General features: G+C 36.4%; 2 protein-coding genes and 1 pseudogene across 2 annotated transcripts; 2 read left to right on the top strand and 1 right to left on the bottom strand.

Annotated features, from left to right (window-relative positions):
- Positions 1 to 477: 477 nt before the first annotated feature.
- Positions 478 to 3,943, top strand: LOC142614802 (beta-hexosaminidase 2-like). The gene is made up of 2 exons (XM_075787437.1): positions 478 to 1,348; positions 2,803 to 3,943. Exons 1-2 carry the CDS (start codon positions 547 to 549, stop codon positions 3,756 to 3,758), a joined length of 1,758 nt encoding a protein of 585 aa, XP_075643552.1. The 5' UTR covers positions 478 to 546; the 3' UTR covers positions 3,759 to 3,943.
- Positions 3,944 to 6,130: 2,187 nt separating this feature from the next.
- On the top strand, positions 6,131 to 8,903 carry LOC142617343 (G-type lectin S-receptor-like serine/threonine-protein kinase LECRK2; annotated as a pseudogene).
- A 1,375-nt stretch (positions 8,904 to 10,278) lies between these two features.
- LOC142617344 (uncharacterized) lies at positions 10,279 to 16,598 on the bottom strand. The gene is made up of 5 exons (XM_075790147.1): positions 16,539 to 16,598; positions 15,356 to 15,503; positions 13,287 to 13,965; positions 12,105 to 12,857; positions 10,279 to 11,549 (listed from the first exon to the last, which is right to left on the bottom strand). The coding sequence occupies exons 3-5, from the start codon at positions 13,887 to 13,889 to the stop codon at positions 10,788 to 10,790; spliced, it is 2,118 nt and encodes a 705-aa protein (XP_075646262.1). The 5' UTR covers positions 13,890 to 13,965; positions 15,356 to 15,503; positions 16,539 to 16,598; the 3' UTR covers positions 10,279 to 10,787.
- Between the last annotated feature and the right edge of the window lie 374 nt (positions 16,599 to 16,972).

The following is a 16,972-nucleotide window of genomic DNA, read 5'->3' as shown; positions in this document are numbered from 1 at the left end:
GCATCTAGAAGGTTCAGGGTGTCCCCCTTTAACCATTAGTCTTTCCAGAGTTATGCCTTGACCTTCATAATGAAGTTTTGAGTTCTCTTGGATTTTTCCGAGGAGAAGCTCGTTCTCGGCTGTACCCTCGGATCCTCGGCGTATGGGCCAATTCGTAGAGTTTAATTCTGGAACAGGTCGGCCCTCCATGCTACAGTCCAAAGGCCCATATGTCCATTTGGGTCCTTTTACCCCCCACAGGTTGTTATTGGTTGTTATTGTTGAGGCAAAAAAGTAATTTTAGTGTTAGATTCAAATTTGAACTAATAACAACTAACCATCTATAATTTATTATAAAAATATTGTAAAAATGTTACGAACATATCAACCCTCACGAACGAAAAGCAAAGTCCCAAACAAAACTAAGACCAACAACCGAAGCAACACAAGTACTATTTAACTCTAACAAGGCCACAACATGAACAGTCAAGTAACTGTTTTCAAAGTGCTTCAATCCCTCGTAATTTGGTCAAAAAGTCCCTCTAACTCTAACCCATCTAACATTTTATGGTAAACAAAAAATCCATGTTTCTTCCTTTCTTCAATTCCATTCTCATTATCTCTATAGGACGAGCAGTATTGTCCTTCCCAATCTCAGCAGTTGAATCCTCAATCCAAGTATGGCCAAAGCCACGAGCTTTTTCATGGCCACAACCACAAGCCACTCTTCTCTCTTCCACCTTCACCATTTCAGCGCCCAACCAAACGCATATACACCTCTCCTCCGCCATCAAACGCTACCTCAATCTTATCCAAACCGAGCACCACATTCCCTTAGTCCCACCCGTACTCAACTTCACCACCTCCACCCCTCCTTTACAGACCCTTTTGGTCTTTGTCTTAGACCTCACAGCCCCAATTCACCACAACGTGAATGAGTATTATACACTCACTATTCCCACACGGGGTCCTGCTAATTTGACTGCTGAGACTGTGTGGGGTGCCATGAGAGGCCTAGAGACTTTTTCTCAGCTCGTTTGGGGTGACCCTTTACGTGTGGCTGTGGGGTTGTATATATGGGATGCACCACTTTTTGGACACAGAGGGGTTATGTTGGATACTTCTAGGAATTACTACCCAGTTGAGGACATATTGAGGACTATTGGGGCTGTGAGTGTGAATAAAATGAATGTGTTTCATTGGCACATCACTGACTCACACTCTTTCCCACTATTGGTTCCGTCTGAGCCTGATTTGGCAGCTAAGGGGTCTTACGGCCCGGACATGCTGTACACTTCTGATGATGTAAACAAAATTGTGCAGTTTGGCTTGGATCATGGAGTGAGAATTATTCCAGAGATTGACTCACCCGATCGGTAAAAATTCTCTATTTTGCCTTTACTTTTTTGCTTGCAATCCTACTCTTTTTCTTTTTGGTACAAAATTTCTGGGATTGTATTGCTAGTTATAAAAGGTCCTATCTAGTATACAAAATTGTCACTTTTACAGGTTTGAGCCGTCCGTTACCAATTTTGCATTGTATTGCAAAGAAACTATTAAACAAAGGGCAAATTCTTAGCTAGCTGGAATTGTATATGCATAAGAACTTTGGAATCTCAACTACATCAAAACATACTAGAATGAGTTCAAACATTGGATATGCAGATCTAACTTATTTAAGTGTATTCCAAAAGAGCAAAACTTAGGTGTAGTGCCTTAAGAGTTGTACTTTGGGTTCCTCAATTGTATCCAACAACAAGACTGTATTGACCTATGCAGTGCGAATAGTGTCATACTGTCATCCTCTCCCAAGTACAAATGAATTAAACCACAAATGAATTCAACCTTGTGGTTTATTAGCCAATACAAACACATGATAGAATTTAATTGAGGAGCCTAAAGTTTAATACATAAAGAACTTTAACTAAGATTTAACCCTCCAAAATTATGGTATTCTTTCACAGGTTTAGAAATCAATTAGGAAACTTCAAAAGACAAAGCGGTTGAATCTCACAATTTCTGATGAACCTTTTATACCCAAAAAGGAGAGAAATGAAATTATGTTTAGTAAACTTGTTTCAAACAACCTATTTGCTACAATCAGTCTAAATCTAATCCAACAAGTCCCATATATGCATCTCTTGCCCTTGTAATTAAAAATTAGGATGCCTAGATAACCTCTTGATGAACAAGTGACCTTTGTTCAACTAACAAAACATGCATAGTAGCAAAAACAAGCTGCTATTCAAAGCTTCAAACACCTCTTACCAGCGGTACAAACAGATCTTACACAATGACAAACATTATGGATAAAACTAACCATAACTACCATTTCCATCTAATTAATCAACAAAACATGCCAGAAATCACTTTGTAAGCTCTCCTACTGTTACATTTATTCCTCTTAAGAATACAGTCCTTACTCACTGCATAGAATTCCATTCTGCATTACTGCAAAAAAACATTCCCACCGAAATCAACCCAAGCATACACCTCCCATTTTACTTGTCCATGGTGAGTTCTTGCATTCCTTTGGCATCAAATATGATAAATGGAAGCAGCCCAAGCTATTTTACACAGGATATTGGATTATGCACAAGCTAATACAACTTTTGATAGTGGGATTGGGTGAGGATTTTAGAAAGACATAAAACCCAAGATGATTCACATTGTTGAACCATTTAATCTGGAATCATAATGCATACGATGATATCAAGTAAACTTCAGTCCATTCCTTTTCCATATCAGAGGGTTGTATTAAGTTAAACTATAGTAATCCTTGTGATGAAAATGGAAGGAGTTTAAAATTTTGTTTTTTAATTGCAGCCCATACAGGATCATGGGCAGAAGCCTACCTTGACATTGTGACATGTGCAAACATGTTCTGGTGGCCAGCTGGAAGTATGTGGGAAGGCCGTCTTGCCTCTGAACCTGGAACAGGCCACTTGAACCCCTTAAACCCCAAGACTTACCAAGTCCTGAAAAGAGTCATTAACGATGTGGCCACCTTATTCCCAGAACCATTCTACCATGCTGGAGCTGATGAGATCATCCCTGGTTGTTGGAAAGCTGATCCAGCCATTCAGTCCTTCCTCTCAAATGGCAGAACTCTCAGTCAACTACTCGAGATCTTTGTCAACTCTACTTTTCCTTATATTGTATCCCTAAACCGAACGGTGGTTTATTGGGAAGATGTTATATTGGATGGTAATATCAAGGTACCAACCACAGCTCTTCCTCCAGAGCATACCATCTTGCAGACATGGAACAATGGGCATAAAAACACCAAAAAGATCGTTTCTTCTGGATACCGGGCTATTGTATCATCTGCGGATTTCTATTATCTGGACTGTGGGCATGGTGGCTTTGTAGGGAATGACAGCCAGTATGATAATCAAACAAGTGGTTCCTCTGGAAATGGAGGATCATGGTGTGCACCTTTCAAGACATGGCAAACCATATATGACTATGATATAACATATGGGTTGAGCAAGGAGGAGGCCAATCTAGTGTTAGGTGGGGAGGTGGCATTGTGGTCCGAGCAAGCAGATCCTGCAGTATTAGATGCAAGAATATGGCCACGAGCTTCAGCAATGGCAGAGACACTGTGGTCTGGGAATCGAGATGAGACAGGTAAGAAAAGGTATGCTGAGGCAACAGATAGGTTGAACGAGTGGAGATATAGAATGGTGCAAAGAGGTATTGGAGCTGAACCCATTCAGCCACTTTGGTGCATTAGGAACCCTGGCATGTGCAACACAGTTCAGCCTTTTGCTTAGCTATTTCCTTCTTATATACTTGAAAAATAATAATACTAATACCAATTACGGATTTGATTTGTTGTGTTACTTTTCTTGCTAATGCATTATTTGAGGAAGATGAATGGTAATTGTATTTAACTTTGCAAATGTATTGAGCCCTTAACTCATGTGACAAATAGTAACTTCTGTCCTGTTTTAAATCACTCTGCTGTGTGCAATGCAGTTTTAAGCAATTAGCCTTCTCAACGCAGTTTTAAATCTTTTTCTTCACCTATCAAAAAATAAGTTAATTTTTCTCCTGACTAGCACTAGCTTGAGAGGGTGTTATATGAAGGAATTAAGATTATGATGAAGCTATAGAGGGAAAGAATGACAAGGACGTGGGGTTTTGGCTATGATACTTTTGTTGGTGGAGCTATAATACACTAGAAGACGTAATCTTGTACTCTAGTTTCTGTCACAGAGATTGGATGATTGGATTTTTGTTTGATGTTAAAAAATACTTTTAAGGAATTTTTAGAATTATTAAAAGGAAGGATTTTACATTAATTAATAGAATTTAAATTCTATCAACTCAAATTTCTAATAATTGGATGAGTATAATTAATGCTAAAGAAAATAGAACATTATGAACATGATCATATGGATGGTAATGGTGGTGAAAATAACTAGGTAATAGTGGAGGTGTGAAGTCATGGTTGTAGACCTCACAGGAATTTATGAAGCTATGTCTACCACATAAAATAAAATGGCTTTGATTTATAAAATTATTTAGTTTCTAAGAATGTATGCCTGGTATTAAGCATTGTAATCAATTTGTCAATTAAAGTACCTAGAGCCAAAGACAGCAATCGCAACAACAACCTAGAACAATAGACATTGTACAATAAAATGTAGCTTGGCAGGGAGTTGCAGATGGAGAGGGAAAAAATTAATGTTAGCAGATAAGACACAAAGATAGCTTAAGGATTGCAACAAACCAGCCCTTATCACAGAGAAAGAAGCTGCAATTTTCTGCAGCAAACAGAGAAAGCACAGAGCAGTAAAACAAGGACTCCAGGGCCTGATTTTTATTCATTCACTGTTTCAGCCAGTAAATTTAGTATGTATACATGAACATGGCTCATATTCAGCCTTACAAGTTACAAGTGAATCACTTCATAATCAAACGACTATTTTTTAGTTGACCAAACCAAACACAAGTTAAAGCTAGTGTTACAACTTATTTTATTTGAAGTAACGGCTCTGTGAACAATGTCTGGATTTTCAGTCAAAATGGCTTTATATTTTTCCATTGCTTATATAGACAGTTAAGTTTCCTTTGTCTTTTTCCCCTGTAGATAGAGGGCGGCATAAAGATATCATATTCAGCATGGCTCATTATTTCTTGTTTTTAGATACCATAGTTCCAAAAGTACAGAGCAAATGTAGAGAGAAAAAAGAAGTCCAAGAGCTTTAGTTGTTGTTCTAGGTGAAATTTTATAGGACTTGGAAGCAATATTTGCTAATGCTAATGGTTCAGCTAAACTGAGTTTGTTCACTTGTCCAACCTATGCATTTGTCATCTGCTTCTTTACCCTGCTTAAAGTCTAGCATAACTGCCTCCATAGATCAGCTAGAGCTACACATTCCATTACACAAATCTGACACTGCTTTGCTGCACTTGAGTACTAGAACTGAGTGAATATCCCTACGCTGAAGCTTCAGCATAATTTGGCAAAAAGCAAGAAAGGCTGCAGCCTGCAGTTATTTTAGAAATTGAAAATCACTTAAAATTTTTTTTTTTGACACTTACTGTTTGTTCTGCTTGTCACCTATACAGATGAAAATATATTTATTGATATTTGGAGGTTGACACTAAACATAATCAAGTTTGTGCATTGCGACTAGACTAACAGAGTTTTACCTTATTCAAATCTGAAGTATAATTTATGTTCAACATATTCTACTGGCTATTGCTGTTTGTTGGGTGCAAAACGAAGGAAGGGTCATATGTCTTGAAGTCAAGACGTTAATGCCAAATTATTTCTTGTAGAAACTGTCTTCCTTTGATATTGATTGTTTTGGTTGTTTGCTGATAAAATTTGCTGATATTTGTCAATCTTTACCACTTAGCTTTTGTCTCCACTCAAAGCATATGCCTTCCTCAATCCTGAGTGAATGAAAACCCACCTGAACATGTCAAACTATCCATGATTAATTTATTTTGTCATTTTCAAAGCATGTGCCGGCCAATATTATCAATTAACTACCTGCTGCCTGCAGTTTGATTTTCCTGACTATTTTGACCATTTGCAAATTTCAAAGTCAACAATATTTACCAAGGCTACACATTTAAGTTCTTCATAAGTCTACCATTGACCACTTTGTATTAGCACTGTCCTTTTCCAATGGCTTCATTACATTCTCATTTCCATTTGCCAATTGCTTGTCCTTGTTATCAGTTATCACCCTCCTGGTTCCTGCAATAGCTGAAGTTAACAATAACGTATGTGTGGTTTCAACTCTCTTAGCCACTGACAATAACTCCACATGGTCTTCACCATCTGGCGATTTTACATTTGGATTCCACTGGCTTCCAGGTGAACAAGATAAGTTCCTACTTACTATCTGATTTGCTAAGATACCTGATGAAACTATAGTTTGGTTTGTAAAGAGAGGCAATCAAAAGCTACCAGACAGCTTGTACTCAAAGCTCCAAGTGGATTGGAGTTGTCGAGGTCCAACAACAGTGAGAATCGTGAAGTATCAAATGGGGCTATGCTAGACACTGGGAATTTTGTGATAACAAGCACAAACTAAAGCATCGTATGGGTTAGCTTCAACGAACCAACCAATACAAGCTTACCAACCCAAGTCTTAGATTCTGGAAGCATACTATTCTCTATCATGTCCGAAGAAAATTACGAGGGGGGAAATTTCAGCTCCATTTCACTGGCATAGAGCAGACATCCTACAATCTGATACTTAATCAAATAGATGTCGACACCAAATATCCTTATGGAGTTTATTATAGTCATCAGGATGTTTCTGAGCTAATCCTGGACAAGTCAGGATACCTTCAAGTCAAGAATGCATAGGGAAATATATCTAACCTTATATCAGAGGGTGCGGTCTTCAGGACAGACTCTTACTATAGGGAAACGCTTGATTTTGATGGAGTTTCAGACTCTATGCTCACCCAGAGCTGGCTTGCCAATTGGTATGCTTCTGATAACATCTGCTTGTTCATTGGTGGCGATTTTGGAAGTTGCACTTGTGGTTATAACAGCATACTTACTCTGGAAGCTTATGGTAAGCCAGTGTGCTAATGCGCCCCAGGCTTTCTCTCTTGGATGTAAATAAGAGGAATATTGGCTGCAAACAAGATGATTTAAGCTACATAAGTAACTATTACAAGATGGGATCCTTAATTTCAAAGGATCAATTTGAATTCTTGGAGATGGAGTATGTTGTTTGGCCTTTAGCTGACTGTGAACTGTTACAGCCTACAACAGAATCTGCACGCCAGATTTCCTGTGTGCAGTTGCCATTTTCCAGCAACCAGAGTATTATAATGGTACAGGAAGATGTTGGAAGAAGAAATTACCACTTTCTCACGGGAGGCTCAACAGCAGTGCAGTTGAAAGAAAAGAACTGTTCAAGAAATTGAAATTGAATAGCTCTTCACAAAATCCAGGCCAAGGAAAGCAGAATCAAGCAATACTGATCCTTGCAATCCTCTTAGGTACTTCTGTATTTTTTTAACTTCTTTTCTGTAACTGCAATTTCTCTAGTTGTATTCTTCTTGTGGCAAGGAAAACTATCAAATTTCTCCAAAATTTTCCTACAAAAGATCTTGATATGAATCTACGTTCATTTACATATGAAGATCTTGAGAAGCCACTGGTGGGTTCAAAGAAGAATTGGGTATGGGTTCTTTTGGCACTTTTTATAAAGGGGAATTAGCATCTAGTCATAACAAATATGTTGCTGTCAGGAAGCTAGACAAGAAGGTGAGGGAAGATGGGAGGGAATTTAAAATCGACGTGACTATGATTGGCCAAACTCACCATAAGAATCTAGTTCAGTTACTTGGCTACTGTGATGAGGGTGAAGACTGACTTTTAGTGTACAAGTTTATGTTCAATGGCTCATTGTCAAGTTTCCTCTTTGGAGTAGTAAGACCAAGTTGGTGACAAAGAATGCAGATTGCTTCAGGAGTTTCTAGAGGACTAATGTACTTATACATAAAGAATGTTGCACACAAATCATTCAATGTGACATAAAGCCTCAAAACATACTATTGGACGATTTTTTTACAGCCAATATTTCTGAATTTGGACTACGAAAACTTTTGATGAACCACCAATCCTGAACTCTCACGAGCATCAGGGGGACTAAAGGCTATGTTGCACCAATGGTTCAGGAACACACACCCGCCACAATAAAGGTGGATGTTTATAGTTTTGGAGTCATGTTGTTGGAGATCACTTGCTGCGGGAGAGTGTGGAAATTGAGATGGAGAGGGCAGAAATTCTAATGGAATGGGGCTTATGAATGTTACTGTAAAGGTAAAGTGGAAAGATTGGTGGAAAATAATGAGGAGGCTCTTAGTGATCTGAAGTGGGTGAAGAAATTACTGATGGTGGCAATTTGGTGTATCCAGGATGTGCCACCATCAAGGCCCTCCATGAGGGAAGTCAATCATATGTTAGAAGGAATTCTTGAGATTTCTACACCCCATGTCCTTTACAGTTCAACATTTGAACCTGATTTTCAGTCATCCTAGGTGGGATTTTCAGTCATCTTACATTTGCTGTGGCTGAATATTGTGCTCTTGGTGAGACTAGCTTGGAGCTCCTTTGGTTACGTTGGCTTTTTCAAGATTTGGGGTCCCTCTTGCTTCTACTACTCCTGTATACTATGACAACAAAAGTTCCATTCAAATTTCCCGTAACAATGCCATCCACTAATGGACCAAGTATAACGATGTTGATTGTGACCTTCATTATCGTCTCCTCCAGGGCTCACTCCAACTCTACTTTGTTCCATCTCATGATCAACCTACAGACATTTTCACAAAGTCACACCCTCATTGTCATTTCCATGACCTTGTATCCAAACTGAAGTTGGTCTCTCATCTTCCACCTTGACATTGAGAAGTATCAGCCCCAAGCTCATTCTTGGTACTCTCGTAATGCACTGCCCCACCTATGTAGTTGTATAGTACTACTAGTACTCTTAAGTTGATTGACCTCTATATAATACTGTTCATTAAGCAATGTACTAAGTTTCTACTTATACAATCCTCCAATTTCTTAAAGCCTATACTTGGGCTTCATTGCTTAATTGCTATCAATTTGCTAGTTGAAGTACTTGGATACAAAGACATTGTACTGCAAAGTGATGCTTGACGGGGAGTTTCATATGAAAAGGGAAAAAACTAATGTTAGGCTGTATATTCCAGCAGAAAAGACGCACAAAGATTGCTTAAGGGCTGCAAAAAACCAGCCATTTTCAGTAGAGAAAGAAGCTCCAATTTTCTGCAGCAAAACAAGGACTCCAAACCTAATCTATATTCTTTCACTGTTCGAGTAAATGCAAATATTTATACATGAACATGGCTCAGTTTCAGCCTTACAAGTGAACCACTTCATAATCATGCCACTAATTCTTTTAGTTAACAAAACCAATGACAGGTTCAGTGAACAGTGTTAGAACACATTTAACCATAACAAGGGAAGTTGTATTCAGGTGAATGGCTTTTTATGTATCCATTGCTTAGATTAACTGCAATGTATTTTCATTTTTATTCCCCTGTAGATAGAGGGTGGCATAATGATATGATTTTACATTTTCACTAGGCTTGTCTTACCATGGCACAATATTTTTTGTTTTCTGATACCATAGTTCCAAAAGTACAAAACAAAATGTTGGTGAAAAAAAGACAACCAAAGAGCTTTATTTGTTTTTCCAGCTATTCATATAAGACTTTGAAGCACTATTTGCTATTGCCAACGGTTCAGCTAAAATGAATTTGTCCAAGCTACACATTTGTCATCTGCTTCTTTAACAATTGAAAGTCCAGCACAACTGCCTTCATGCCCATGGACTAGCTAGAGTTCCCATTCCATTACACAAATAAGACACTGCTTTGATGCTTGTGAGTACTACAACTGAATGCATACCCCTACACTGAATAGCAAGGCAGGCTGCACTTAACAAAGGCAAAGTCTTGAACAGACCAAGCTAGAATCATTATTTGTTCTTTTTTTCACTTGTTTTTGAAGAATAGACATTTATGGATACTTAATTAAGTCTATGCATTATGACCGGGCCAATGGGGATTTCACCTTATTCTGATTCAAAGTATAGTTTATTCTTTTCTAAAAGCTTCACTCTAACATTGCAAACAATATAAGTATGACCTGTGTTTCATCGACAGGATGGTGTGATCTTTTTGAAATTTAAAGCACCCAATAATATCCGGAGCTTTCAGAACCAAACACTCTTTAACATATAAGGTATGTGAGAAATTTGGTTATAAATTCAAAAATTAAATAATGCTAGGCAATCACACTGTTTTATTGCAATAAAGGCAATACATTAAGTACTTCAACTATGCCCATGGAAACATAGACTAAATTTTTATTATCAAAGAAACAAAAATAAAAATTGACACACATTACAGATGCATACTGCTCCAAGGCCGGCTATTTGTTCCGTCAAGTCTTCTCCCATGATTGAATCCTCAAACCGCTTAGCCTGACTCTTTCCAAAGCGGGAAAATTCGCTAGTAAGATTGCAAAAATCAAGGCAGAAAGAAAAAACTGAAATAATTGACCAATCTGGAACCTGAGTGAAGAAAAATAACAAAACCAGGGGAAGTAGGCATTGATTACAAAGAACTTAATGTACCCAGCTGGAATGAGATGAACAATTACTGAGTATGAGAACAACACAAATGTGCGAGCACTGTAAATAAAGAATATCAGAAGACGGATTCCTTCCAAAGCAATGGCTGTCTCTGCTTTGTGTGCTGCTTTGGTATTGCACTGAGTCTGATCATTTCTTCCAGGCTATCCACTGCAATATAAAAAAGTAGATGCTCGCAACAGACACTAACGGAACCATCAGTTTTGGAGCATCGGTTATGGTCCAGGCTGAATAAAAATAGCTAAAACAGAGGGTGATACTGAACACTGAGAACAGACGCCTCACCATCAAGTTTGGAATGAGGAATACAATTAATCCGTTTAAGATTGAAAATACCATGGTATTACACACGACGAACAGAGCAAAAAGGCGATCATCCAAAGCAATAGCTGTCCCTGCTTTGTGTTCACAGGCTAATGTGGTATTGGACTGACTTAGATAAATGATTTTAGGATGATTACTACTCCCTATTGTTTTATTAAAGGGAGGAATCTGATGATAACTACTCCCTGGTTCGGTGGTAATGCACAGACCATTATCTTGCCAAATTCCACCAGGAGGAGTGAGTACTGATTGAAAGCAGAGTGTTACAATCAGTGCTGCAACTACCAGAATCATACTGCGCCATTCCACTGTAAGTTTCCTCACTTCACGTTCTATTTCAAGGCTTATATCCCTATTCATAAAAGCAAACCTGACCAGCCTATGGTCCGTTTGATTTGAATTAATAAATGTACGAAGAAATGCACCCTGTATAGCTCCAGCACCGCATGGCGTATACCTAATCTCTCTGTTGTCTTCTCGCCAGATGTCCCATGCTGTTTTACCGTCTAAATTCATATGGTTTACATCCATAAATTCCACACACTTACAGAGTAAGTGTGTCACAGCCTGCGTAATGTAAATCAGTCAAGTCTTGTCCGTGGTCCATTCTTAATCCAAATGCATAAGTTTCATCTACTTATTTTATATATATATATATATATATATATATATATATATATATATATATATATATATATTTTTTTTTTTATAACTAAAATTATAATCAAGAAGAAAAAAAATCATATTCTATTACATGCAATTGCAAACGCACAGGATAATTAAAAGATAATATATATATATATATATATATATATATATATATATATATATATATATATATATATATATATATATTACGCCAGTGACAAAACTGTAAATAGACCAAGGGAGGCCACCACTCCCTAAAATTTTAAACATTTTCAAATAGTATATTTTGGTATAAAATATTTTAAATTTTGAAAAGAAAAAAAATGAAAGAAATTTACTTGACCCCAAAAAATGAGTTTTGGTTCAAAAATAAAATGGTTATCTAGACTATTCAGGGTTGGTTATTTTATGTTTTTTTTCACCTTTTATTCATATTTTGTTAATACTTAGTAGATGTTAATGGAGAGAGCTTACCTCAATTTTATTTTTTGATGCTAAAATGTGCAACACAGTATTGCCTTTATTGTCCTCCCAGTTCAGGACTTTTCTTTGATTAAATTCAGCATTTTCAGAAGAATTATTTGCAAGCCATTCCACGAAGAATTTAAATGTCTCGAGCTCGTCATTTTTAAGGGCAATATGCAAAACCGTCTCATTTCGAACCGTCACATCTATAATAGAATCTGGACAAACTGATAAAAATTCCTCCAATAGATCAAGGCTCTCACCACTTTCTACTACGTAATGCAAAGGAGTTAGCCGCTCCCTTCCTTTGACACGAAGAAGGTCCCCATCAATTTGTAGAAGCCGAACCACCAGCTTGGGATACTTATTCCTTAGAGCGAGGTGAGTAGGGCTAAACCCATTTTGATTTTGTTTCCTTGCAAATGAGGGCTTTAAAGTCATCATCTCCAGGGCAAATTGGATGTTCCCATAAGATGCAGCTATGTGTAAAGGAGTATTAACAAATGGTAGCTTGTCGATGTGCTCCAAAAGTTGTACATCCTCTCCAATTAAGTTGTAAAATTCATCAATGTTATTATCATCACTTTGAGCATTTGGAGGATATACACCTGATTTAGCTCCAGCACTGTGTAGCATAAGCCCGATCTCTCTGCTATTTACTTGTGTTTGTTCTTGCAAGATGTCCCATGCTGTTTTGCCCTCTAAATTTGTACTATTTACGTCGACAAATTCAGACCCCCAAGCGAGTAAGTGACTAACAATCTGCATAATGTAAATTAGTTAAGTTTCCTCCTTGGTTGTTCTTAATCCAAACGAATAAGCTTCTTCTTCTTTTATAATTTTTTTAACTATAACTATAAATTTGTAATTAAAGGAAAAAATGATCATTATGTATTATATGCAATTGATAATTAAGCTAGTGAATCATTAGAAAAATAAGATAATTATTCTATATATAACTAGTGATGGAACTGTACGTACGTATACCAAGGGAGGCCATAACTCCCAAAAATTATAAACATTTTTAAGTAGTATATTTAATTAAAAAAATTTACTAGCCCCAAAAAAAGGAGTCTTGGTTCAAAAACAAATTCAAAAAACAAAATGGTTATCTAGACTATTTGTAATTTTTTTTTTTATGCTCATACTTTGTTAATATTGAATAGATTTTAATGGAGAGACAAAACTTGCCTGGGTTTCATTTCTTGATACTGCAATGCGCAACACATTATTGCCATTATCATCCATCTGGTCCAGGACCATTTTTACATCTAATGACGCATTTTTAAAGAAATTTCTTCCAAGCCATCCCACCAAAAATTTGAAAGCCTTGAGCTGGTCATTTCTTAGGGCAATATGTAGAGCTGTCTCATCTCGCACTGTCACATCTTTAATGGAATCAAAACAAACTAATAGAAATTTTTCCAATAGATCAATGTGATGATCACCGTTTGCTACAAGATAATGCAAAGGAGTGATACACTCATTTCCTTTGACACGAACAAGGTCCCTATCAATCTCTAGAAACTGATGCACTAGCTCAATATGCCCAAATTCTAGAGCAAGGTGAATAGGGCTAAACCCGTTTGGATTTAGTTTCCGAGCAAATGAGGGCCTCAATCCCATCATCACCCTGGCAAATTGGATGTGCCCAGCAGATACAGCTATGTGTAAAGGAGTTTGAACACGTGGTACCTGGTCAATGCGATCCAAAAGATTTTCATCCTCTCCAATTAATTGGTGCAAGGCAATAATATCTCCACTTTCAGCAGCCGTCGTCATCCCCTCATTCATTTTAGAGAAGGCTGAAATATTGAGGCAGGGTTTTTCTATGTCTGATCTTGTTGATGTGTGCCTTGAATTAGTAGTGCTGCATACAACGAAGCCAATATTACCAACTCATCCTAATTTGTTTCGAAGATCTCCAGCAAGTGACCTAATTAAAACGTCAGTATGTTTTAAATTTTTATTCCTACGCGGTTTTGGCTGCTTTGGAATATTACTCTGCTCAATGGCAAGCCAGCTTCAGAGTAGCACATATTTTTGGTTACTATATTTCCTTTCTCTATATCATAGCATATATTTTAGGTTACAACTTACAAGTGAGAGAAATACACTTCCTCTACTTCAAATCCTATATTGCCGTGGTTGTTATGATCGAATTATCCAAACAATAAGTAAAAAGAAAAAGACTTCGATATGAGTGTGGAATGATCTCAATCCCAAAAGAAATTTAAGAATGATTTTTATTTTTTATTAAAAAAAATTGAGTTCTTTTGAGTAGAAGTGTCATTCTTTCAGCTTCTTTTTTAAATGTCATGTTAGATTCTTGGTGAATATGTTGGCTTCTTTTATAGAATAACATTTATGCATCTAAGTAGTCTGTACCACTTACAAAAGGAATTTTATCCATCATTGGTGTCATGATCTTCTAGGTGTCTGAAATAGTTTTATAAAAAATAGGAAATTTAACCCACATTGGCTTCATTTTTTTTATATTTCTAAGATAGTCTTATAAAAAAAATTGGACAAATTTTTTAGATTTAGAATAATTTTTTTAATACACTAAACAAGCGCAGATCAACGTGAAGGGGCTAATATACCCAGAAATGAAAATTTATTAGACCTTCAAAATGGTGCAACATGCATACCAAATGTATGAGTTTTATTTTTTATTTTTATTTTTTTAATATGACCAAATGTATGATTGATGCTAAAGGAAAATTATATTCCAATATACCTATAAATGAAAATTTATTACACCCTCAAAATTTCATAACATGAATATTAAATATATGAGAGATGTTAAGGATGTTAATAATTTTACTATGATTCTAAAAAATAGAAAATAAAAAATACTACAAAAGTCTTACAAAATATCATAACATGAATATTAAATATATAAGAGATGTTAAAGATATTACTAATTTTATTACAAAAGTCTTACAAATTATATATCAACTTTTTATCACGAAGCAAAGACGTAATAAAGAGTTTATCTAGTATGATATGGATGTGGCATCCATTATATTTGTTGTCATTTCAGTTTTCAAGTATTTTGTAATAAAATTTATAATAGTTTAACATTTTCTGACAAACTTAAAAATAAAGAAAAAAAAAATCACATGACGAATTATGTTTTTGAAAATTAATAGTTGGAGGGGGGATACCAATTCAAACCCATCAAGAGAAAAAACAAAATAAATAAATGAAGAAACAAATGGAAAAAGAAAAAGTGAAAAACTCAACATAAGTTTTACCTCAGGTAGTTGTCCTTCGTTCTTCGTTCTTCTTCTTCTTCTTCTTTTTCTTCTTTCAGTTTGTCCACTGGCTGCCAGATCCTTCGGCCTTTCTCATTACTTTATAGGATGGCTCCCCTCTACCGCTCTACGTTACCTCTATATTTTTCTATTATTTATTTATTTATTGAAAAAAGTAACGTTAGTAATAGATTGAAACAAAAACTAGTAAAAATTTACAAATTCAATAATTTGTAAAAGTGTTATAAAATATTTGAGCTAAATTTAGATAGAATTACTTAGATATTGTTTGCCTAGATTCCCCTTTTAATTTTTTTGACATTTGTCACTTAGCCAAATAAGCAAACCGGCGTTATCTTATCTCTCTTTTTTACCTTTTCTTTTCTTTAACCTTTTTTTTTTTTTTTTCGTTCCTAGGCTGTGAGAAAACCAGATCCAGTCAATATGGCTTCATTTTATACTACAATCCTCAACAGTAATTTCCTCCTCTTCTTTGCTTTCTTCCTTTCTTCTCTTTTTCCCAAGTAACCAAGCAGAATTTTGAACCATATTTTCATTACCACAACCAAGCAACTACAACACCCACCACCAAATTCAACCCAAATATCAACACAAACCCACAAAATCAACCTCCAGACATCCAAATCCACCACTACAATGACCAGTTACGACCACCCAAATCCAAATCTCCCATCGTTGACGATCTACAACCACTAGATTGCGATGCCAAACTAGCACAACCACCACCGATTTAGGTTGATCGGTATATGAGAGAGAGAGAGAGAGAGAGAGAGAGAGAGAGAGACAAAGAAGAGTCTATGGCAGTGTGGTGGAGCTTAGAGAGGTGAGGAGGAGTTGTCTCACTCACCTTCAAAGGTAAAACAAAGAGATAGATTTGAAGAGTAAGGAGCCAAATGTGTATACAATTTCTCTCAGAAAAAGAGAAAAGAAAGAAACAACTAGAGGGAAAATTTGTAGAGATGGGTCTTCTAACGTCTGTTTCTTAGTAAACAGTATTTAGGAAACTATACATAAATTTTGCCCTTTATAGCAATTATAATTACAATTTTCAAGTTTAAAATTGTGAAGTGTAATAAATACATCCTTAACGAGACGAATTCAAAACCCATTAAGAGAATAGAAAAATAATAAAAGAGGAAGAAAAATCGAACATAAGTTTTACCTCAAGTGCTTGTAGTTCGCTCTTCCTCCTTCTCTTCTCCTTCTTCTTCTTCTTCTTCTTTCAGTGCTTTGAGAACCCTCTGGCCTTCCTCATTGATTTATAAAGTCCATGCACTCTCCTCTACATTAGCTTTATGTTTTTCTAATTTTTTATTATTTTGACTTCGTGATTCTCATTCACGAGGCCAAGGGTGAAAATAGCAAATTAGCCATTACTTTTCAACTATATAGTTAGCAGGCCGGATTTCCAAACTATATAATTTAGTAACATCTCAAGTCTCAGAGGCTCGATTTTGGGCTTATAAATCGAGTCTTTGAGTCTCGGTTTTCCCAGGTTGATGTGGCCTAATTCCATGTGGAGTACACTTGGAACTTGAGTCTTAGAGACTTGAGTTTTATATCGAGCATTAGAGACTCGATTTCTGTGCTCTGAGA

Source organism: Castanea sativa, chromosome 11, assembly GCF_040712315.1.
Source record: "Castanea sativa cultivar Marrone di Chiusa Pesio chromosome 11, ASM4071231v1".
Taxonomy (NCBI): Eukaryota; Viridiplantae; Streptophyta; class Magnoliopsida; order Fagales; family Fagaceae; genus Castanea; species Castanea sativa.
Note: the sequence above shows the minus strand (reverse complement) of the source record. Positions and strands in the feature narration are given on the sequence as shown.